Source organism: Alexandromys fortis, unplaced genomic scaffold (assembly GCF_014885135.2).
Source record: "Alexandromys fortis isolate MF-2015 unplaced genomic scaffold, M_Fortis_MF-2015_v1.1 scaffold_132, whole genome shotgun sequence".
NCBI lineage: Eukaryota > Metazoa > Chordata > Mammalia > Rodentia > Cricetidae > Alexandromys > Alexandromys fortis.
In genome coordinates, this window is record NW_026068055.1 from 1,374,438 (window position 1) to 1,400,357 (window position 25,920).

At 40.4% G+C, this 25,920-nt stretch overlaps 1 protein-coding gene across 3 annotated transcripts in view; it reads left to right on the forward strand.

Annotated features, from left to right (window-relative positions):
• Vcan (versican) overlaps positions 1-25,920 on the forward strand; it is a 98,342-nt gene that overhangs the window by 44,998 nt on the left and 27,424 nt on the right. For 2 of the 3 annotated variants that reach the window (XM_050119851.1, XM_050119852.1), the window contains 3 exons: positions 12,123-17,348; positions 20,456-20,569; positions 21,126-21,239. In XM_050119851.1, the coding sequence (XP_049975808.1) occupies positions 12,123-17,348; positions 20,456-20,569; positions 21,126-21,239 (5,454 nt within the window). The remainder of the gene's footprint in view (positions 1-12,122; positions 17,349-20,455; positions 20,570-21,125; positions 21,240-25,920) is intronic. The other variant, XM_050119853.1, reaches the window with a different exon arrangement.

A 25,920-nucleotide genomic window follows, 5' to 3' on the forward strand; every position in this document is an offset into this window, starting at 1 on the left:
ACATCCATCCCTAGGGCTGACCAAAAGATCACTAAAGGTTTGTTTTGTTTTTATCTCTTCCAGGATTTTGCAGGTTTATCACATAAGTGGTGGAATGGGTAATTAATTGGTCTATTTTGATTCGAATTTAACATTTTCAAGATGTTAACTGTTTTCAGGATATTTCTAAAATGCAGCTTGAACTGTTGAGAACCAACACAATCTATCTAAGTTCTAGGAACTGCTTGGAATCGTTAACAAGGGTAACTTTTAGAAGGTGGATTTGTAAACGTTATCTTTTCTTTCTAAAACTCAGGTCATGGTGTCTGTATTGTGATTTCATTGTCTCCTCTAAAAGCAGTTTATTTGCACTGGTTGACACTTGCAGTTGTCATGGTCAAACAAGTCTTGTTCTTACCTGAAAGTAAGAGTGCACCATCATGTTAAGTTGGAGAAACCGACTCGAGACTACATAGCACAGACAGTCTGACGGACTTTAAATTTAGAACTCAAGTCTCCTGGTTTTCTTAAATTGCTTGGTTCAAATTTGAATATAAGAATTAGATGAATAAATGTTCACTTTTCTGTGGCCTGGTTCAGAGAAGCCGTGTGGGAAAGATGCTTGTTGATCAGTTTCTTTCTTGGTATTGGGATACGCCTTGCTGGATGGCATTTTCATTAGCATGATCTGAAGTACACCCGGTAAAAACGAACAAGTAATGGTAGCATCCATTCAGTCGGTATCCAGTGCTGTAGATAGAAACTTCGTGGCTTCTATTATCTCCTCGTCAGCATTTTCTTGGTGTGGAAATATTTGCATGGCTCCATTAGGAGGCTACACAGCCCTGCATTACTAAACTCCTCTCTTCCCAGCATAGCACTTTAGAGGCCCGAAATGAAGTATGCTTTTTTTTTTGGTTGTTTTGTTGATGTTGTTTTTGTTTCCGATACTACATTTTGTGAATCATAAGTCAATTCCCGTCTTCTACCTGACTGCTACATCTCTCAAAACTAGGGTTCAAAATGGGATGGGGGAGGGGGCATAGAGAAGCCTGGTATCAACCTTTGCTTTCAGAATGTGTAAAGTACATACCAATTAAGTACATATCTTCTTAATTCATCTTTTTCTCTTCATAGGGACATACTAAGCTGTATCAAATAGTATGAAACTGTATGAAATAGTATGAAAATATATGGTTCCTACCGGCTCTTCTGAATGGAAAATTGGACATTCAGTTTAGGGTAATCAAACTACAAAATAGACAAAAGGCTGAAACTTGAACCCGTCCCACCCCCATTTCTGAAGGATGGCAATTATCAGGTGAAAAACACACTAACTTCCTAAGTGGCAGTTCACGTGGAGAGTCTGCCAGTGTAAGAGTAGAGGCTTCTGAAGACCGCACAGCTGCGCATTTATAGGCACCCCCTCGTCTCCAATCGGCAGGACCCGCATAGCTGCTTTCTTTTCTCCACTGCTAAAACCTAGGGCTATACTTACAGTACATTCTGAGAAACTTGTGGAAAATCTGGCCCTTTCCATCAGGCAGAGAATTACAGTATGCACGTGTTGGGCGGGGCATGGAATACTAGAGTAGGCTCTCCTTCACCTGGTTTTATGTGTTCTAGACCTTCATTCTTAGGAACAGCAGCATGGTTTGTTATTTTCAGAAGGCAGTGAGACCCAACTACTTAGACCCAACTACTCAGTTAACAGATTTTGCTAGCTTTCCAACAATAATTTAATTTTCCCCAATATTTTGAACTTTGCTCATGAAAACTGGCACTCAGATGTTCAGTTAGATTCTAAGGCAGGTGTGTTAATGAGGGGAGCCTGGAAAGCCAGCAATTTTATGTTTCCCGACTGGAAAATCCTCAATGCATAGGTGCCATTGTATAAACCTATTCCCTAGAGTAAAATTGACCTTCACATATACTATGTATCCAAGTAAGTAAAAATGCCACCCAAGCTATCCCAAACCAAGACATTTATAATTTTTTTCTGCACTCAGAGAGTGATATAAAGCTTGACTTTTATGAAATACCACGAAACGAGACACACTACTCAGTGCCCGCTTACATCATACACTCAGAAGGATGCTAATGTCACTATAGGTTCTGTTCTGCTGCTGGAGGGCAAGTGTGGTTAACAGTTTAAAAACCTGAAGGAACTTTGCAGCTTATAAAGGTTTTATGAGCTGAAAAACGCTATGGGGTGTGGTTAAAAGTGGTGCAGGGGTGCTGAAAACTTGTCTATTTCAGGAGTAATTTGCACACCTGCACTTGAGAAAATTATTAAAAGACTTTCTTTGTGAACGTGTATGAAGGCTGCAGGATCCGACAGTATGGGGAGAGTTTCTTCAGTTACGTCTGGGTTTTTGCTGTTGTTTTCTTTTGTGGTTTGTAAAGACTACCCAGGAAAATTACCTGAAATGTTGCAAGTTAGTATATCAGAACTGCAGATTTTAAACAAACAGAAACAAAGAAACAGAACTCAGATGTAGCAGCGTCTTTAAGTCGAGGAATAATTTGGAATGTGCAGATTTTAAGTGCCAGCATCAGGTTAGGACTCAGACAACAGGCCTAAAGATGCTATCACATGCCAGTCCTGCCAGTCTTCTAGGCATTCTTCTTAATTAGTTTTACTGCTTTTCTGTCTTCTTAAGTGCAAAAAATGGAATATTAGGCAGAAATTATATAAATATGCGATACGGGTGAAATTTTTAGTGTAGCGATATGCACATCAGTTAGATTTTGACCAGGACAGCATTTTGGCCTCTTCATCAGGATTCATTTGCCTCGCTTCCTTGGGCAGAACTACTGCACGTTCTTGGTGGCATCATTCAGAAATAACTCTCATGGGCTCTATTTCTTCTACTACTACTAAATATAAAAATATACATCAAAGTTGTAGGTTTGCTTTTGAGAGCTTTGCTCTTGTGGGGGAGATGAGCAATAAGAGGCAGGATCTCGAGTGAGCAGTCTGGACAAATACTGATAATCACTGGCTTATTTGAGGTGATTCTGTAAGAGAGCCATATAATTTTTACTTTTTTTGTTTTCATTCTTGGCAAAAATGTAATTATTTTTCTTTTGAATTTGTATTTATTTTTAATTGAGAATTTTTTCATACAACATATTTTGATATAATTTTTTAGAACTCACGTTTTATGTTTAAAAATTTTTATAGCCATATGTAAAGTACTTTATGTGTTCTTTTAGAGGATCAGATTTCATTCTTCAAACAGTTTTTTAACGGGCTTCCATGTGTCATAACATAGATGCTGTCTTGTTAATGTTTGAGGGTACAAGCTAGTATCTGGAGTGCCATGTGCCTCAGACCCAGAAGAAAAGGGAATTGAGGATATAACTGAAAAAAAAAAGCACTCATTCCCAAATGAGCTGAACATTTAAAGGGAAAATAGACTTTTTAAAAATTTTCTTTTATTTTATAATTTTATGTGTACAGTTGTTTTGCCTACACTTTTGTGTGTGCACCACCTGAATGCCTGAAGCTGCCAATAGGGGTCAGAAGTGGGTGTCAGACCCGTGGAACTGGAGTTACAGATGTGTGTGAAGTGCTATCTGGATGCTGGGAATAGAACCAGGGTCATCTGGAAGAGCATTTTGTGCTCTTAACTACTGGATCATGGTTCAAACCCCCAAATGCATTTTCGGTAAGACTGATTATGACTCCCTTTAGCTCATATAAAGGCATACATTTATTAATAGGCAACTTTGTTGTCTCCAATCATTATGCCAAATGAAGCCAGTTAAGCCAGTGTTGCTTCAATCTTGTTGACATCTCTGTTCCACTAGATAACATGTTATTTATCATGGAAGGAAACAAATCGAGCTATAATTTGGTAATTTTCTTAACTGAAAGGGCATATTAAAATTTTAGTCCCCCATAGTAAATGTTGGTTTACAGTCGTGCCACTTTGAGCGTATCTTGGCAGCAGCTACAGCTCCTTTGTAATTTAACTGCAGTGTTGATTCCGTAGGGCTTGTGAGGAGAACCCTTCAGCTCCAAGCTCTTCTACATGGATGAAAATAGAGCTGTTGGTGGCAATAGCTATCTTAATTCTTTTCTCAAGATTGTCTCTTTGACAAATTCTTTTAAATGTCCCCATGCATGGTCCTAACCTCTCCTTCTGTTTTCATAAAATATAGGGATAGTACCTGCTATTGTTTGGTTGCTGTGAGGGATAGTGCAACTTTCTACCCAGAGCTTGCTTCCTTCTTCCTTAGCAACTTTGCTGCCTTTCGTCTGTGCAGTGAAGGAGTCCAGAGATAGTGTTCAGAACATTTTGAGCCAGGGGCTAGCTAAGGGGAGAGATGCGAATGGAAAGGACCAAAGGAAGAGAAAAACAAAGTTCTCTGGAGTGTCATTTTAAAGAGGTAAAGCTGGTTTGTATATTTTAAGGGAGCTTTGCCAATTTTGGTCATTTTAGAAATGCATAGAAATACTTCTCAGTGAAACTAGTTTTCCATATACAAACATGGTTGTTTAATGAAGTGACTTCATTTACAGATGAGTTCCAAGAATAGTGATGGTGATTAGTTAGTTGAGAGCTGATTGTGGTATGGATTTGTGTTTCAGTAAAGCTGGTAGATACATGTTTTCAATTGTGTTGAGGTATTCTGATTTCCCCCAAAACAATTGATCTGATGGAGGGAAAATAATTAAATAGTACAACCTGTGTTACTTCTGAATAACAGGGCCATGTGCAGTACTTCTCCATGAATAACAGAAAGCTTAAATAGAAGATCTTAAAATATAAAGGATCCCTGCAGAAAGAGAAAGTTTCAAACTCTGTGAAAATGAAAACATTGCGTCATTTAGATGTCCTGAACGTTTCTGTACACACCTGTAATTAGTAGACAGTTAGTGTGTGGTAGGCTCTTGCAGAGCCAGTGTTTCATATATCAGGAAAGCATTCCTGATGTCTCACAGAAAATAGAATTTAGTTATTGTAGCCACAAGCTGTGAAGGTGTTTGTACTGCTAAAGGGAGAAAAGGAGAAATGAAGATATTAATGTATGTTTTTTAGGAACATACAGGAACACAATATAATTCTTATATTCACTCTCAGCAGCTCACATTCCTTGGCTTTCTAGGGAGCCTGTGTTACTATTAGTAGGTAAAAATTCTCTGTTCCTCTTTTCATACCTCCCATGGACATTCATTCAATCCAGCTGTTGTGTAGCTAGGGAATTAAGCCAATGTGATTTACAGTTTAGTTAGTCAGACAACTTGAATACTCAGTAAATGAGTACACAGGGAAGAGAATGCCATGTGTTAATAAACACGTTAAGGAGTAATGCAAAATAGATCAGAGGTGTCTGTGTTAGGCAGATCCTCCAACTCATCTCAGAGAACCCTGTGCTGTCTGCCCCATCCTTGAGCATCAGTCATGCCCTGGGGGCCACAACCAAACCAACCTGAGGAAGCAGCAGATGATTCTCCAAGATGCTATTGCCTGACACAGTTTGATGGGCACAGGGAAACCTCCCGATGCATGATTCACCCATACTGCCTCTGCACTTGGCTGTAGACCAGAAACCTCCAGATAAAGCGGTGACAGTTCCAACGCCCCAGACAACTGTTCTGAATTGCTGATGGGAGGTGTTAGCGTTGCAATTTCTTTCCTTTCTTAAATGGGCTTGAGATATTGTTCATCTTTGAATATGTAGTTTCAAATGTTTCCCAAATAGTTTTGTTGAACAAAGTATTGAACAACCAGTAGTGCAAAAAAATTCCTGATTCTTCAGCGTACTGAGACACAGCAGCTCCTCTGGAGAAGCTGCCTCCAGTCTTAATCAGGCTGAACTGTACTTGAAAATTCCAAGGGAAAGGAGCTTGTCTGATTTAAACTTTCTTCCCTGAAACTGGTCAGATCTCAGCAAGTGTACTGTTTGTCACAAGGCCTTACTACACCTTGATATCTGTAAACGAGGAAGAAAACAGAATGGAACATCGATGACTTATACGTACTTTCAAAATACTAGGAATAATTATCACTAAAGCCAAAGCAGTAGGGATGAATGGGATGAACGGGCAGCTTATTTTTAGTCCCTCAGGACTGCGTATTGCATTCTGCTGTATCCCTGTTAAGTTTTGTCTGCAAGCACAGGAACTTCCAGTGATGCGTTAATGTTATAATAATTCTTTTTCTTTGCACTGACCAAGTAAGTTTCTTCAATTCACTTACATTCAAAGAAAAAAATTGGTATTCAGTGTCTTCATAAATGCCTATAAATTTGTAAAGACAGTGAGTGATTAAAAATACTGAGACTCTGACTGTATATTCAGACTATCTGTATTTCCATAACCCTCGAACTCTATACTATCTGAGGATTTTTTGGGGGTATGATTCATTGTTTTTGTCTCAGTCTTTGATCTGTAGTCCCATCAAAGACTGACGGTTTCTTTGTTTGGATATATAAATCTTCAGAGGAATTTCAACACAATGACCACTTTTTGATCCTTGAAGATAAAGCCCTAGAATGATGTTCTTCAACCTGAACTCTCAAAAGGGTAACTAAATGGATAACATATTATGTGTTTAAAGGAAATCGTCGTGTCTTCTAGGATGACTTCATGCTGAGATACAGAACTGGGAAAAGTGAGGTGAGAGAATGAGGTTCCTGTGGTGGCTCACAACTATGACGCCAACACTTGGGAGACTGCAGGATGATGGCAAAACAAATAAATCCATACTAACAAACTATGTAACTAAGACCTATAACCCACAAATAAAACACAGCCTGTTTCTGTGTTTGAGTATCATCTTATCACTGTCCATCTAGCGTCTGTCTATCTGAATTGAAGAACAGTGTAAATGGAAGAATTAAGATGCTGTCTAAAGCAGGAATGACAGAGGCATTGAAATAGAACTCTGGTCTTGCTGGGTTCAGATGTGCAGATACAGAGGATGCCAACGGAGAATGGAAGGAGTGGAATGATTTAGCTCAGTTATTCGGGCTGTTTAAATGTCCCAGTGAAGGGGTCAGGTTGAAGAGTTGGTTGGAAACAAGACTAGCATTTGACAGAGCAATGGCAAAGAAGAGTTGTTTTATACACTATAGCTTAGTGGATGGATTTCTATAATCGAAGAGAAACTATGCATGCATACTTCTTAGAGTCCTTTGCCTTATTGTAGCCAAAGATTTACTTACGTTTAAATTCTTTATTCTGGCTCTGGCATTAAAATATCTGGTAATATTTTTCTATATGACTATGTCTATATCTCTACATGGGTATGTGTATTTTTCAGAGGTCTTGAGTACTAGAAAACTGAAGCAAAAAGGTAATAATGTTCCACTTTATGACTGGTCTTTATTTGCTCAAATAAAAAACTCTGAGTGTTTGGTGTGAATGTCTCTCCATGTACCATGTGCATGCCTGGTACTCAGGCAGGCCAGAGAGGGTGCTGGATCCCTTGGGACTCAAGTCATAAACAGCTTTTGAGCAGCTATGTAGGTGTTAGGAATCCAACCCAGATCCTGTGGAAGAGTGACCCTTGTTCTAAACTGTTGGGTGATCTCTTCAACCCCTATTTGTTGTGTTTAATATTTTTGAAAACATTTTTTGAGAACTTGGAATGTATTTTGATTATTCTCACTCCAGCTTTTCCCAGATCCACTTCCACCAAACAACTTACCCAAATTCCTATCATCTTTTAATATTTTAACCTATCTAGTTGAGTTTGGGCTGCTCAGATCCTCTGTGGGGGTGGGGCTATCTCTTGGACCATGCTTAGTATCCCAGTGACATTACTCTGGGAAGCATCTTGAAGCCTTAATTGCTTCTTTTTATGAAGCTCTTTGTTGTTGTTGGTGGTGGTTTTTTTTTTTTTCTGAGACGGTTTCTCTGTAGCTTTGGAGCCTGTCCTGGAAGTAGCTCTTGTAGACCAGGCTGGCCTCGAACTCACAGAGATCTGCCTGCTTCTGCCTCCCGAGTGCTGGGATTAAAGGCATGCGCCACCACCGCCTGGCTATGAAGCTCTTTTTTACGGTTTAGAAATTTCTCAAATGTCTCTGATTATTTGAATATTCTGTCTGAGAAATCTCTTGCTCTCTTGAAATGGGGCTAGAATCCCCTAGGTCCTTTAGAAGGAAGAAGAACCTATATTTTGTAATATCTTTTAAGTATACTCAGGCCAGATGACTGTATCTAAAGCCAGTCTTCTCACTTGAAGAAACTGTGTTGTTTGAGGATTATTGGAAACTGAGAAAAGCTATGGTACCTATTTACCATCCGTGTAACATGCTGCCTCTTCCAAGGGAGGCATCAGAATCAGCCTCATTTTTTACATATATGTACGATCCGTTCAAGGTGTGCAATTTATAAAGAGAAAAATATGTGCACTGTACTCGGCATACCATGGCCTTCAGGGTGAGACAACATGCCTGAGTGGTGGTTCCAGCAGGCTGCATCCTAGCTAAGCCGTAAGGAGCCAGGGTCACAGAACACAGTGGTCTCTCCATCTTTGATTCTGTTGACCTCTCTGCTGTATTACTAGAAGCAGTACATGCTACCCAAGTCCTGAGTAATGAAGGAACACGAGCATCTTGCAAACTTTGGGAAGGTGTTTGTATCTTGATCTCCATTGCTGTTTAGAATATTGAGCTGGGACAATCAGCCTATAGTGTTCCAAATTTTAAAACATATTGAAGATTCTATATATCTTAAGCAATTTGATTTAAAAATCACATATTTTTCCCTTAATGTGCTATTTAGTGTTATATTTCAATTAGTAACGGGGGGAAAGTGAATCAAAGAAAGCATTTATTTCTGTCTGGCATTTGAATCTATAGATATATGACTGGAAATTTAACTTTGTGAGGAATTTCAAGATTCTTCACTTTAAGATCTGCAAGCCCCTTTCAAGCCCCTACAGTTTTGGCTATTTATTTTTGGAATGAGGAAACCTGATATTTTTTCTTTATTTTAGAACAAATTCCATTTTAAAGGAAATGCAGTCGTATATATTTCTGCTGAGTAGATTGTAATAGCTCACATTTAATTAAAAACTGTTAAAGTTAAATTATAAAATTCCCTGACGAGAATCTGATCCTTGCCCTGTCGCCTATGCATCACAGCAGCTATGTTTTGTGTCTGGTTACAGAATAGCAAGACTTGTGCTATGTCTGCCACGTTCTGCTGTGAAGTCCTTAAAAACACTGTTGAATAGTTTAAGGTCAGTTAGCCATAAAGCCTTGTGCGAAATGTCGTTAAAAAACCCATTAGCTATGGTTCTAGTATAGTCAAGCCAAGCTGTTAAAATATGCCCATATAAACATAGAAAAGATTATACATTCAGCCTACAGGGTTCTGTGGTTTGACTCTTGAAATCTAAATAAAAGCTATATTATCCTTCGAGGAAAATTCTAAACTAAAGCCGACTTCCAAAAGGCTTCATTCTTCTAAGAACCTGGAGTGTCAGCCACTCTGTTACGTTGCTCTTGTTAGTGTGAAACAGAGCAGATCACTGTTTTGCAATGAGACGGGACTTTGACAATAGCACAGGTGTCCCCTCCCCCCAACGTATGCCACAAAGAAACTTTTCTGGTTTGCCATAATTATAGCTGTGACAGTTCTCTAATAATATGTGTTGTGGTGGGGGTGGTGACAGTAAAGGGGAATGAAGGGGTAATTTTGGAGAATGAATAAACAAAGGAGACCAAATGGAATTTGATGAGTTGTAAGGAATTATTGATGGCAATTCAGGCCACGTGGCAGGGAAGAATTCATCTGCTTCTGCATACTGTAGACAGGTTTTATAAAGCTCTGCCCCTGTTCATGAAGTATTGAAGGCATGGGGACAAACCAGGTATATACTGACAGAAGAAAATGTGAAAAAATGCGAGTTGAAATCCCTAAGTAGGTAACATTGTTCCATCCTCAAAATGATGTTAAGGAACCCAAGGACTCTGTTTGTAAGGACACAAGCTGAACAAGGACAACTTGTCAACTTGGAGGACATTCCTTTCAGAAGAAGGAAACAATAACTTTTACTCGCATTCTGCATTTTTGTTTGAATTAAGTCTTATTTAGTAGGAAAATTTCTTGGAAGCCATAAAACATAAAGAGTATGATTTACACTGTTAAGGGTTTTAGGTGCTCTTGTCACATGGCATGATATGCCAGCGTGCTTTTCTATGCGAATCACTCTACCATCAGTAAACATACAGTAAACCTAATATAGCCAGTGACTTCAGCTGAAAAAAAAGCTACAGTATTTATCAAATGAGCATATTATATATTAAGGAAACAAGACAAAATGAAGCTCATGAGAATGGAAGCCGTTTAAGACAGGCACTTTTTGAAACTCTCCTTAAATTTTCATGGATGTATGCTGAAATTATAACTTAATCTGGCCTTATATATTCAGATAGTATTGATGATAAGGGAGTATTTGTTGACTGATTAAATTATTGACATTGTATTAAAAGAGACTCATGTGCAGAGGCATCTAAATTGTGTCTTTCATCTGCTTTGAACACTGTCTTTATTTTTCCCTTCTCATAGGACAAAGTGTATCTTCATTTGAACTATCTGAAATTTGTATCATATCTTCTTTTAAAGTTTACAATGGTTACTGTAAGATTATAGTAACAACTAATATTGGGCAGACATAGTTTTAATGATGCTTTGGTAAAAGGCTAGGTATTTAATTGTTTTCCTCAACTTGGTGCTAAAGAGTAGTTGCAGTATCTGTATACCAAAAATAGCTTTTGGTTGTTTTATGCTTTTATATTTACCAGACTTGTGCATTCATCTAATAATAATTATTATTATTAATGTTTAATCATTTGAATACACATATGCTTTAGCTTGAATAAATGCAATCTGAGTGTATAGGTAAGGATGGATGGAGACTGAACATTTATGCCTTGTGTATGGAAAGAAGGAGCTTAGAAGAGGAGCAATCCAGCAGGAAAGGAATCTTTTTCTTCTTTAGAGATGGGTTTGCAGTGGCAGAGTTGGCTCCGCCGTAGTTGTTCCCCCTGTGGAAGTTTATCCTGCGTCCGTGTGTCAGGGAAAGCTAATTCTCTAGCGGCATTCCTCTGGCCAGGTGGAGGCCTGGTACGGCCTGTATATCTTCCATGGCCTGGCACCTCCGCAGGCACCGTTTTCACTGCAATGACACTGGAAATAGGGTAGCCACAGTAGCAGGACTCTGTCACAGGTGACTGAATGTCATTCTGATATGGTTGAAGCCTCAGTTTCTCTTATTTCTTAGAACCCTAGGCTGGAAATTTTGTACTTCTGTCAGCAGAAAAGTCAGCTGGGCTTAGTATTTGGTGCCCTATGACACTTAGTCCAAAGAATGGTTTGATATATATGCCTTGAAATTTGTAATTAGAATATTTGCCAGCAACATTTAGATTGTCTTTGGTGAAAATGTCAATAGCAAGGAGTAAAATCAGTCTGGTCCCGGCGTATATAATAAAAGACAGTGTTGTACAGGAGTGAAAGGCTCCTCCTGGTCTTCTCAGAGAAAGGCCTGTACCAGTCCTTCCCATCCAGGGAGTCCTGGTTTTGATGCGCTCAGGCTCCTTTCTCATCGCTTCAGTGAATACAGGTGACCACTGCATTATAAATGGGACAGAAACAAACTTGGCATGTCTAAAAATAGACACTTGGGGCAGGGAATGAAGAGGCCAGAAGGAATCTTTTTTCCTTTCTTACTGAATAGAGACTGATCTTTTTTTTTTTTTTTTTGATGTATGCAACAAAGACCAATTATTTTTATATATGATCTGGTAAAAAGGTCTTAATTTCAACTTTGTTTTTTATTCTTGCAGCTCACAGCAGTATCATCAATTGTGCATTTCAGGACCAAAATGTCTATGTGATTTCTCTTTTCCTTTTAAAAACTCTGTTGTCATATTAAGCATATTGACGTGTTTTGATGATTTGTTCTTACACCCTTAAAATGGAATTTTTCTTCTTATTATAATTATACAGCAGCAAATTTGAAGAGCAAGAAGCATTTGCAGCAGGGTGATCTCACTTGGCTTGTAAAGATTCAGAACCCTCTTTTCCGTGTGTATGAGTGTGAGCCGCCCTGTCTTCTGTCATGCCGTGCCAAATCTTCCATTTAAGTATTGTGAAAACTCTTTGTTTTTTTCAGGTCGAATGAGTGATATGGTTGTGAATGGTCACCCAGTAGATTCAGAGCCTAAAGAAGATGAGCCATGCAGTGAAGAAACAGATCCACTGCATGACCTGTTTGCTGAAATTTTACCAGAGTTGCCAGATTCCTTTGAAATAGACATATATCACACTGAGGACGAGGAAGAAGGAGAGGAGGACTGTGCAAAAGCAACGGATGTCACAACTACGCCCTCAGTGCAGTACATCAACGGGAAGCAGCTTGTCACCACGGTGCCCAAGGACACGGAAGCTGCAGAAGCTAGGCGTGGCCAGTATGAAAGTGTTGCACCTTCTCCTAATTTCTCAGACAGTTCTGCAGGTGATGCCCATCAGTTTATCATAGCGGAGACAGAACGGGCAACTGCCACGCAGTTGAACAAATCTAAAGAAGCCACCACCGAATTGTTAGAAATCACGTGGAAACCCGAGACCTACCCTGAAACACCTGAACACTTTTCAAGTGGTGAGCCCGATATTTTACCTACAATCTCACTCCATGAGGATAAAGCCACCAAATGGGCAGAGTCTATCACAGAGAGCAGTCCAAACCTTGAAAATTCTGAACCTGAGCAGCCTAAGCCTATACCTCTGTTTTCTCAAGAGTCTTCAGGAGAGGGTGCCGTTGACCAAGTATCTCAAAAAACCATCTTCTCTGAGGCTACAGAAGTAGCACCAGGCAAAGAGGCAGAACAAAGTCCTACCCTATCTACCTCTAATACTCTTTCAAGTTCTGTGTCAGTAAACATCTTGGAGGAAAAACCAATTACCCTAACAGGAATCCAGCAGACTGATGCCTCCTCTTCTACCATGGAAAACTTGGTCGACATAACACCTAAACAAATGGTAGAGTTCTCAGGGAGTTTTTTAACCCCTATTACTGAAGGGTCCGGGGAAGTAGAAGAATATAAAAATAAAGTCTTCTCCATGGTAACTGATTTACCACAGGGAAATCCTACAGATACACTCATCCCTTTGGATATAAGCAAGATAATGATCACAGACAGCCATTTATATAGTCCTGAAACCACCACTCCTTTGGATTCAGAGCTGCCTTCTGTAGATGGAAGGCCTACACAATTTGGAATCCAAACAGATGCTTCTGAGTGGGTTTCCAGTACACCTTTTGAAGGAAGGAAAAGAGAAGACAAAGAGGAAAGTACAAATGCAGCCCCCATCGTTGAAGTCCCATTGCCAACACAGAGGTCAGAACACTTAATTTTCCCTCCAGAATTAGAAAGCCCAAATGTAACTGCTCCTAGTGATTCAGCTACCTGGGAAAGTTTCGTGCCAGAGACAACACCCATCCAGTCTGAAAAGGAAATGGCAAATTCTACTCTTGCTTTTAGAGAAACAAGTGGTTTGGTCAATTTGGAGGCTCAGCCCTTTAAGCTTAGTAGTAGCAGCCAGCCCCAGGTGGAGGGAGTGCTGCCCACTCTCTCAGGATGGCCTTCCTCTCTTTCTGTGGAACAGGGCTCAGGAGATGCTGGCGCTGATCCAGAATCTACCATTGCTTCGTTTTTATTAAATTCAGAGTCTGAAACCCAAGTCAGAGAAGAATCACCTAGTACACTGTTTCCCAATGTGGAAACTTCGTTCCCCTCTGAGCCAACAGGGTTAGCTCTGAGTCTGGTATTGGACAGAGGAGTTGCTGAAGTTATGAACCAGGCATCTAAGGAAACACCTACTTCAGAAGTTCCAGGAAATCCAAGCCTCCCAGAAGAAGTAAGGGACTTTTCTACAGCCTTTCCTTTCGGAGAAGATTTTAGCGGTGACTTTAGTGAACAGTCAACTGTGTCTTATCCAACAATGAGAAAGGAAAGAGTGGGGACGGAAGGCTCTGAGAACAAGAAAGTTAGAGATACGCAGACTCCATCATCTACACCACCTACCTCAGAGGACATCTACCTAGTGTCTGCCTCCAAAGGACTCAGCAGTACCCCGGCCAGCACCTCAGCCTTCCCCTGGGAAGAGTTTATTGCCTCAGCTGAGGGCTCAGGCGAGCAGCTGACCTCAGTCGGGAGCTCTGTTGGTCCAGTGCTTCCTCTTGTTGTGGACAGTTTTCCTAGTACAGAGTCTCATTATCTTGATGAAGGTTTTCAAGAAGTTGGTACTGTGACAGAAGTAGACAAAAGATCCACCGTTTTGCCGACAGCAGACACTGGAAATACTGTAGAGCTGATAGAAAGCGGGGACATAAAGGTAAATACCACAATGTCAGCGGACTTTCCCCAAACAGTGGATCCAACCAAATTATGGTCTAAACAGGAAGTCAATACTGTAAAACAAGCAATTGAAAGTGAAACAACACCTGAAGCAAAAGCTCAAGGACAAAAGACTTTTGAATCTCTCCATGGATCTCTCGCACCAGAACAAATAATTTTGGAATCCCAAACACTTACTGAAGATAAACTCCGAACACCAGAGCACTCTCTGTTAACAACAAAGACATCATACGACACTAATGAGGAAATGGGGGAGGAAGACATGGCCACAGCTCATCAGTCTACTCCGGGTCCAGGGATTAAAGGCTCAGAATCATATACTACTCATCCTGAGACTACTGAGAAGCCACATTCTTTTCTAATTACTGCTTTAGTGACTGAATCTGTACCAGCTAGAGGTGTAGCCATAGATACCTCAAATCAAGAAGAAACTACACAAGTCTTTGAAAAGGGTATGAAGTCAACAATTAGAGAGTCAAATACTGATCTCTCATTCTCTGGACTGGGATCAGGGGAGTCCTTGCCCCCTCTGCCTACAGCATCAGTGACTTTGACTGAAGTGGAGCAGATCATTAGTACGCTGTATCCGGAGACATCTCACACAGGTATTTTAGGAACAAACATTTTAACTGATAAAGTTGAAGACAATGAAATAATAGAAAATGGGACAGATGAAGTTAGAATACTCACTTCCAAAACAGGCAACATTTCTCAAGAAAGTCAGGAAGCACCCAGCACAACTTTGAGTGATGCTGGACCGGAAGGACTTACTACTCCACCTCTTCCTTTTACCAAGCACATAGACATGGAACATTCTCCAGATCAGACCCTCATGTGGGAAGAAGAAATCCAGACTCATACACCCGATACCATAACTGGACAGATTACTAGTGAGAATTCTTCAACGTCAGACACCGAAGCAGCAACGACCTCTTCCACTGCTTTTCTGGATCAAACTTACAGGATCGAAATGACCAAAGCATTTGTTGCATCAGCATCAAAACAACCTGATTTCTTTTATGTAAATTCTGGAGAAGGATCTGGAGAAGTGGATGCTCGTGATTTAATGTACACCTCTGGACCTACTCAGAGAACCAATCAAGGAGACAGCACATTTGCATCTGATGGATTCCTGGAAAAGCATCCAGAGGAGTCAAGGAATGAGGTCGGCACTACTGATGGACCAACAGCTTCAGCAATGCTATTGCATCACTCAGAGTACAATGAGAATTCCCTGTATTCAGCCAGCACGCTGCCCAGCACAGTGCCATATGAAAGTCTCACAGAAAGTATTGCAGATGGTTTACAAGACCATATCAGATTTGAAGGCTCTACCTTGAAGCCTAACAGAAGAAAACCCACTGAAAGCATTATTATAGATCTAGACAAAGAGGATGGTAAGGATTTAGGATTAACAATTACTGAGAGTGCCATTGTTGAAATTCTGCCTGAGCTGACATCAGATAAAAATGTCATTATAGACATTGATCACATTAAACCCGTATATGAGTACATTCCGGGAATACAAACTGACCTAGATCCAGAGATGCCATTGGGCTCCCATGGCGGTAATGAAGAAATCCTTCAAGGCCAAGAGAAGCATGAGGCAGCTGTTAACCTTTCTACTACCGAGGAGGCATTTGAAGGCTCTGGTGATGCACTTCTTGTTGGCTCCACTCAAGCGGTCTCCAGAGAGTCTGGAAGTTCTCAGGATGGGAGGCAGGCAGAAGACACAGGCTTTAACTTTGCAACTGGAATCCCAGTTTCTGGCAGAGAAACAGAAGTAGATACTTTCCTTCCCACAGTGTCCACCTTGCACTTTCCTAGTCAACTAACCACAGTCAGTCCAGAGACTGAAAAACCCAACATTGAAGCAGTTTCTCTGGATGATATATTTGAGTCAAGCACATTGTCTGACGGCCAAGCGATTGCAGACCAAAGTGAAGTAGTATCAACCCTGGGTCATTTGGAAAGGACACGGGAAGAATATGAGGAAAAGAAACACGGAGGTCCTTCTTTCCAGCCAGAATTCTTCTCAGGAGCAGGAGAGGCACTGACAGGTCCCCCTGCTTCTGTAAGTATTGGTAGCACTCAGCATTTAACAGAAACCCCTGAAGTGACAGAGGCACCTGACTCCACACATTACACCGAGACAACACCTGCGGTTTTCTCCCTGGCAGAGTTGTCTCCCCAGACACCACCTTCTCCCTTCCCCGTCTTCATAGACAGTGGAGTCTCTGACTACCCAGAGGCTCCCCACACGAGGGCTCAGCCAGGTCCTAGTGCTGCCTCATCACAAAGACCGCTAGACAACACCTTTAAGGAAGTCCGTGCTAATATTGAAGCAACCATCAGGCCATCCGGTGAAGAGGATGTCCCCAGAACTGAGCCTCTATTCTTGTCTCCTGACCCTACGTTAGATATTTTGGAAGATGAGAGAAAGCCTACATTACTAGTAGAGCTGGAAACTTCTCCCACTGAACCAATTGTTGAAGAAGAAACTGAGATCTCACAAGATTACCTAAACAAAGCTAACAATCAGCTTCCAGGAGAAATATTTGGAATGTCTCCCAGTGCCAAAACACCAGAGAGTGGACGTGTCCTGCCAGCTGCAGATGACATTGAGGTGGTAGGTGCCACACAGCAGCAGCAATCTTCTGCTTCTCTGGCTTTCGGGGTTGAGACAGGTGTGGTACCTCAGCCCATCCCACAGAAGCCCGAGGAGCCCACCTTTCCGCCTTTGGAAATTAACCATGAAACATACACATCGTTAATTGGAGAAAACTCTGTAATAACGACATCTGAAAAGCAAGGGTCCAAAACAATTCTTGATCACAGTAGTCAGGCAACAGCCAGCACTCTGGATAGAAATACTCCACATTCGGTAACACCATTTTCCATTCTGGACAATTCTAATAAAACCGCTTTCCTGGTTGGCATTAATGAAGAATCCGTGGAAGGCACAGCCGTTTATCTACCAGGTAAGATGTCAGTATTGATACATCTGTTTCCAAGGCTTGGATCAGTCCCTTGATTCTTACCTATGCATGTATGTATATATACACATATATGTGTATATAGGTTCTGTGCAATGTCAAATTCATAGAGACTTTTATATTGTTCAGGCAAAGCCACAGTAGTGAGTCATAACTTGAGGCAATGAATGTAAGTATGGACACTTCTGTACTTTACAAACATACTTTGCATTTTTTATGCGTCTCACAGACAACATACAGTTGTAACATACAGTTATAGATAAAGTGAAATAATGGTCTAAAATTCAATGTGTTTTTATCCACAGCTGAAATATTGTCTTGTGTCCTACAATCATATATCATAGCAGTAAAAATGGGGAAGAGCAGGCTTTTCTTTTAAAACCCCTGGCCTTCAGTGACACTATTATGGCAGCACCATAATTGGTCAGGCCTTTAACATTTGAGAATAGTGAATGGTTTTTCCAAATGCCTTGTGGTTGGTGTGAGCAATGACAGTTTGTACTCTAGTGTGATTTCCTTGCTTGAAATAGTTTACATGACTCTCACTTAGTTTCTAGTCATAGTGTATTCAGTATGTTTACTTCTGCCTCTTGAGAAATTAATTCCTATTTCTATACTGACTATAAAAACATATATTTGATACTACTTCATATAGATCATTTCATTTAATCTTCACAAAATGCCTTAGAACTCATCCTATTACATGAACTCAATGTAAAAGGATAAGACATAGGTATTCAGAAAGGGTCAGTAATTTGCCCAAGGATGCACAGCCACACCATGGCAAAAAATGGGGTTTGACAAAACAATCGTACGCTGATGTCCATGGTCTTTTTACTGCCCTTTTATTGATTTTTAGTATGGCATAAATTAACAACTGATATTTAATAATATATAAACCAAAACCAGAACATTTACTTAATAGAAGTAATCTTTTTTAACCTAGTCTAAAAAGTTTGCAAAGTCAGCTCTTATTGTTTGTTCTTAGAATGTCATTATTTAAATAAGAGTTTTAATGAAACACACAAATAACCAACATCACTACCTAGAAAGAAAGCAAGGGAGGGAGGGAAGGAGAGAGGAGACACATCATTTTGAGGGTTGTGTTTGCTGAAAACATGTCTCATCTTATATCCTGTACTTTAGGTCATGGCTATTAGAATTATTCTTCTAGTCATATTAATATTACTGTGACAAATATTCTGCTTCGGGAATCAGAGGAACGCATTTATCAGAAGCTTGGGACTTTCATAAAGGGCTTATCATTGGAGTATTTTGTGAATAAAATTAATTCAAGGTAGTTGACACTGGGATTACTTTGGCGTATAACTATATTAAATACATAATGATAATCTAGTGATCTGGCTAATATTTATTGTTTCATCAGTAAACTGAAATGCACTTAAAGACGTGGAAATAATTAGCAGATGAAAGGGAACCTCTGCATTTTCCAAACCACACTATTTACTGAGACTCAGCCCCTTCTGTACTGCAGTTCTGTAGACAGCAGCTTGTGTGGGAGTGCCCAGCTTATCTGTTTCAGGGTCAGCTTTTCCAGAGTACTTAGGGAAGAATGAGATGTTGAAAAGCAAACTTGTCTTTTAACCAGAACTTATTCAAGTTTACAGGAAAAGCTCCTTTCCCACCAGACTTGCCACATGACCTCACTGTGGTGTCTGGTGTCTATGATAGGAGTAAAAGCATGTCACAGTGCCAGAGGCATGGCCACCTAAGTGTCCGCTGAATTCTGTTTAGTGTAGGCAGTGTACTTTAATATGTGGCAGACCAGGACTATGGGGAAATTTTTATCCTTGAAAATACAAGAGAAAGTACTTTAGAAAAAGCAAAAGAGAGAGAGAGAGAGAGAGAGAAACTGAGTAAGCATCTGAGATGACCCAATTTGAATAACGGAAGTGTGTAGACTCGCCAGGCCCGTGTAGTTGTCCAGGTTATGAATGGATGTGTAGCCTCCTCAGAACCTGCAGTTGTCCACATTTTATTTAGTTGTAGGGAAGGTTGAGTCTGAGCTTCTTACCTGGGAACGGGTCACGTTACTGCTATAGCCAGGGGTTCTTCAGAAGATACACATCCTTTCGTGTGCAGTCGTTTCAGGATTTGGGGGTGGCAAGATTTCTGAAATAAGGTTGTGTCCATTGAACATATATTTTATTTCGATTGTTTGGTAAAGCTTTTGAACTTCAACTGGATCCTCGGACATTTTAAAAATTAAGTATTTCTGAAACAATATTCAAATTTTTAATAAGAATACATATATCAATATTGTGTAACAAAGTAACAGAATAAAATACATGCTTCAGAGGTATGAAGTATTTATATTTAGAAAATGCACCTTAAACTACTGTATTTCACTGAAAATTTATGGGTTTGCCTTTTCATCCATTTTCTAGGGGGCTTAGTTCTATTTATGTTTTATTAAGAAACTAATAAAATTTGGGGCTTCGTTTTAAGTGAGTGTTTTGTGTTCGGAGTTGTTTTCATACAGTAGAGTTTAATGCCTGTGTTGCTTTTCTTCAAGTATAGTTTAAAGGAGTGCATTGGAGCGTGTTTTTGGAAAGGCACGTTAATGTAGCAGAAGAAACTTCAGTGCACACTTTCGAAGACAGTTTCTGAGCATTAATTGGTAAAAGGCAATAGTAATTCAAACACTGGTAACAAGCCAACCTGCTAAAAGAATGCATGTTCTGTGTTCCCAGCCATTTCACATGAACTAACATCGTGTAAAAGAATACATTTCCATTCACTGTGCACATACGTGTAATCATTCTCAACTAAAATCAATGCCATTATCATGCCAACTAAATCTGCCATAGAATATATTAGTGGCCAGTTGGGGTATAATGTATTGTTTGCAAGTAATAATGATCGAGTCCTAGAAATGAATGGATGGACTTTGTAACAATTAGTAATAATGCCAAGAAACACTCCAGAGTAAAGTTAATTTTATATATAGTATCTCTACACTGCTGCGGCAAAGCTTATTTTTATGGTAGAAGTAAGTGATGTTTTGTGCTAAAACACATTTTAACTTAGGAGGGGAGGCTAATTGTTTTTATTTTTCCTGAACGTGATAGGACCTGATCACTGCAAAAAGAATCCATGCCTCAATGGAGGCACCTGCTATCCTACGGAGACTTCCTATGTGTGCACCTGTGTTCCTGGCTTCAGTGGAGACCAGTGTGAACTGGGTAAGATGCTCTTGGCTGAAAAGCTACAGTGCTTTTCTGGCAGCTATAATGGGAGAGGAGGTGTACTGTGGACTCCATCCGCAATTTCAGAGAAACCTGTGTCTAAACAAAATGTATCAAATAAGTTAATCAGGCTTTTGATGGTTCTGTCGATCCAATCCATACCCACCCAGGCTTCACAAGGCCATCTCTGTCTTTTTGTGAACATCTGTGCTAACTTAACTGAAGCTCCACCAGATGTGAGATTCTTTATTAGTTTCAGGGCTCACTGGATTCACCAATTAGCAATGGAAACACCTTACTCCTGATATTTTTGATATTGTTTTAGAGTTTCCAGTCTCATCAAAGAAACATTCATGAAAGAGAATTTCATATTTAAAAATGGAATTTTTGGGGTGTGTGTAACATTGTCCAAAATATAGTATAATGAACTTACACAAGTTACTTTTTGTAAAATATGAGAATTAAATTTAGCTGCTATCATGTGTCGTATCTAGCAATCTCTCTTAATAGAACATTTTTGCCCTCTTTAGTCACACTTAAAATTTTATTTCAGATTTTGATGAATGCCATTCCAACCCTTGCCGAAATGGAGCCACATGTGTGGACGGTTTTAACACATTTCGGTGCCTCTGCCTTCCAAGTTATGTTGGTGCCCTGTGTGAACAAGGTAAGAGCTAATATAGCATTTTATATAATAGTTTGTGATGAACGCTATTGGCGTTAATTTTGGGACTTGTTCTATATGTTTTGTATTGGGAAAGTTCACGGGTTACGTTGGGTTCCCTGTATGTGAATAGTCCCAAACATATAAACTATAGAGTGTACTGGATTGCTTGTGTTGTTGATATGCTGGGATCTTAATGGGCATGCTGAAGCAGACTTAAGGATATCTGGTCATTAAAGAAATATGTATAAGTATTATTTCTGGGAACACAAGTCATTTATCATTTCATGACCAGTATGTATATCAGGACTAATGGATTGCCTTAATTTTATCCCCATAAGCATTTGCAATGCTGGGGCTTCTGCTCTTGGTCAGCCATAGCTAGAGAAGGCATTGACGCATGGTTACAGTGTGTTTCGTTAGCTGTGGCCTGCCACCCGCTTTATGGGAGAGGATGCACAGCTGCTTCCAGGAACCTATTCCATCGAAGGAGCATCTGGGTTTCCTGAATGAAAGAAAGCCTCCAAATATCCCAATACTTGTGATTATGGCCAAGCTCACAGTGTGTTTCAGGTGGTTAGTGGTAACCCTGCTTACTTCACTGTTCAGAAATGGGCTACAGGCTCACTTAGCACACTGAACTTAAGAAGGCCAGTTTCCTCTGCTTAAAGCCATGCAGCGCTTTGGCTTTGATAAGAATGCTCAGTGCTGAGCTTCCATTCTACAGAACAAAGTGGAAATGTACTAGACATCCAGACACATCGGGCACTCTCCCTATTTGTGACATTAATCCAGACGGTCACTACAAGAAAGCAAGAGTAAGCCCAATGTCATCTGGACTGAAGTTACTGTTGTAAGGGAAGGCTAATGGCTACATTTTTAAGATTTGTTTTCTCCAGAGGCAGGCAGATTTCTGTGAGTTTGAGACCAGCCTGGTCTACAAGAGCTAGTTCCAGGACAGGCTCCAAAACCACAGAGAAACCCTGTCTCGAAAAAACAAAAAAAAAAAAAAAAAAAATTGTTTTCTCTTTAAAAAATTGTCAGCCTCAGAGTTTACATATGAAAACAGACCAAGATTCTTTTTTGGACATTTATTTATTATTTTGTGCCTGTAGGTACCACGTCATACATGTGGAGGAGGACATCTTCCTGTTGTTTGTTCGTTTGGTTTAGTTTTTAGAGACAGGGCTTCTCTATGTATTCCTGGCTGTCTTAGAACTCACTCTGTAGCCAGGCTTGCTAGGAACTCACAGAGATCCACCTGCTTCTGCCTCCCAAGTGCTAGGATTGAAGGCATGCACCACCACCACCTGGTCCAAGCTCATACTCTTAAAGTAAGAATAAGAAACATATTACTACACAAACACGAAAAGGGAAGACACTTAAACACTCTAGTGCATTGAAATGATTACCAACATGCAGTTTCCAGTACGGGGAACAAGTAAAGTCAAAGCAGACAGTAACTGACCAAGTATTTGTTGAGTGCTTGTCCTGACACTGCAGCCCTAAAGATGAACCTTCAAACAGGGTCCACTTACTGATTTTGGTGAACTAGGGAAAACTGTTGCATCAAAGTGCTATGATTTTCTGAGTGCTAACAACTTTGCGTTGTGTTAGGAACTGTGGCTTAGAGAGGACAAGTGATGCACTCAAGCTGATGATCCTGAGCAGCTTACCTCTAAAGCCCAAGGGTTTCCAATATCTTCTTGCATCCGAAGCAATCCCCAAAGACAGAGATCTTACTTGATGAGCATCTAATAGGTTAAGTGGGAACAGATTCCATGAAGGGACTTTGGGCCTCCTTACTCTCTCCTTTGCTTTGAAACGAGACAGATTGCTTCTTCATTAATGGGGTCACCCGACATTCAGGAGCCTCTGTTTCCTCTCCAGCAAGCCTAGCTTTGCTGCTTTTATTTGCTTCTGACTGTCTACCCAGCTGTTTACCAGCACAGCTGTATGCCTCCCATTCACCGCCCGGCACAGGAACATTTTTCTCTCTTCTTTTCAGGTTGCCTAAGAACAAATGTTTTCTTCATTAACAGCAGCGCTGTTGTCAAGCCGCTTTCTGTCCAAGGGGCCTGTGACTGTGTCATTGTTTCCTCAGCTGACCTTTGCCCTGCATGAGTAACTGCTTAAGTCTCAGGCACTTTGGGCAGGGGACATATTTTGGTGAATGGTCACAAACTCTAGGAAGGGCTTTTGGAATAGTAGAGAAACAGGCACAGACAGCTTGCTGTGAAGTCAATGACAGATTGCTGAGGCAAGGGGTCGAGGTGTTGACAGTGGCTTTAAAATTTGGCCGCTCTGGTTCAGAAGTGCAGAAAACGTCACCTCCACAGCCTATGGGACAGATGTTTATGGAGTAGTTTTAAGAGTGACTCTTCAGCCCCTGCCCTTATGAGCAGGAGTTACCATGTCTTTGTGTTGTAACTTTTGTGCTGTACAGACTGTGAGGCAGATGATACCCATCTATCGTGATGGGTGATAGGTTTTTAAGAGAGCAACTAGTGTGGGGATCTCTGCCAGATCTTAGAGGTAGAATGCTTGCCCAGCATGTGCAAAGCTCTGGGTTTGATGCCAAATGTTGAAAGGGGCAAGGGGGGAGGGGAGGAAGACTAAAAATACTTCAAAGTGTTGCCTTTAAAAAAGAAAACAGAAGCTGGGTGGTGGTGGTGCATGCCTTTTCCCATCACTTGGGAGGTAGAGGCAGGCGGCTCTCTGTGAGTTCAAGGCCAGCCTGGTCTACAAGAGCTAGTTCCAGGGCAGGCTCCAAAACAACATAGAGAAACCCGGTCTCGAAAATCAAAAAACAAACAAACAAATAAAAAAGCAGAAAGCAACAGCTACAAAATACCAAGATTCACATTATTTTTAGATAAAGTTGAAAAAGCACCAGAGAAATTTGTTTGTTTGTTTTCCAAGGCAAGATTTTTCTATATAACAACCCTGACTGTCCCGGAACTCTCTTTGTAGAGCAGGCTGCCCTAGAACTCACAGAGATTGGCTTGCCTCTGCTTCCAACTGCTGTGCCCAAGAGCAATTCTTAAATGTCCCATGGAAATAGATGCTGGTAGGTGCTCCTTAATTTTGTAACTCCCCCATCACACAACTGTTGAATTCATGAATACTAGAAATTAAAGAGATAAAAAATGGATTTTGACTTGACAGACACAAAAGTTCCTTAATTCTACTAAGTGGTCTTCATCTAGATATTTACAGTCTCAGTGTTTGTGGGACTTATTTATAATCACACTTACTTGTGAGGCTGAGTAGGAGGACTGTAAGTTCAAGGGCTGTTTGGCCAGTTTAATGAGATGTTATTTCAGTTAAAAAAAAAAACATAAAGGAAAGACTAACGTTATAGCTCAATGGTAGAGCACTTGCCTAGCATGCTATGACCCTAGGCTCAATTCCTAGTTCTATCTATGATTTTTGAAAGGGAATATGTTTTACTTAGATACTGCAGGTGGTAAATTCTCCTACCTTGGTATTAATAAAAACTTGGCTCCTTCATATTTGGGTCCATCTTCTTATAAAACTCCATGCACTATTTCCTAAGGAAGGCATTTGTTTATTCTGTTATGCTGTAACAGACTTCCTGATGCTAACTACTATGATAATAATAATAATATAATAAAGGAAAAGGGTTTATTTAATTTCTAATTATGAAGGCTAAAAGTTCAAAACAGGGTAGCTCCATCTATCTGGTCTCTGATGGGTCCTACTTGCCATACCATGACACGATGGAGGACTAGAAAATAAACTAATCTCATGCAGAGGGTAGGGATAAAAAGAGAAACAAACTAGAGACCTAAGAGGGGCAGACTTGCTCCTTCTACAGCATCCTACCTTAAGACCCCCCAAAGCATGAGCGTCACCAGGTAGGGCTCCTTCGCCTACTTCCCTTCCATTCATGTTCATGTCTGTTCTAGCACCTAATGACAGCCCGATATCAGGGACTGGTCTCCAGCACACGCACCTCTAGAGGGTTAGGCACAACCAAACTGTGAATGGCTGGTGTGGTCAAGCACTTGAATTTTATGACTTTGGTTTTGTGGAAAAGAAAAACATAGTTATTGACAGTCCATTTTAATGATAAAAGACAGAAAAAGAAAGTCAAACTGACATCACTCAGTTTATGGAAGATAAGAAAGTCTGTCCAGATTAATTTCCCGGTGCATTAATCAGAAATTTGGATCCTAACGCTGTGTGCCTTATCTTAGTATAAATGGTGAATTGCACGGTTAAGGCAAGCTGCGCAGTTACAATCTTGCAGTACGGATTTTGGCAGGAAAAGTGTTCTAAGTGGTTTCCATCTCTTCCTGTATCGGGAACCTCATTCATGGAAATCGATTTTTTCCCCTGACTTCCCACCCATTACTGAATTCTTTCAAGTGAATTTTTCCCAAAAGGCAAACTAATATCTAACCGACCAAAATTGGCTTCCTTTGGGGGTTCTGCCAGCTACTTTATCTGAAGCACATGGCTGTGTTATGCATCCTTCCTATGAGAATTAGGAGGTCCAAACAGTATCACAAGGCAACCTTCCAGCGCACTTTATCCAGAACAGTAAGTCGGCCGCTGCCTGCCACAGACCTAAGGGAGTAAATCGGACCTGTGACTGCAGAGATGAGCCACATCACTTGCAAACTGTGACTGGAAACACTGAAGTCAGGGGAGGAAT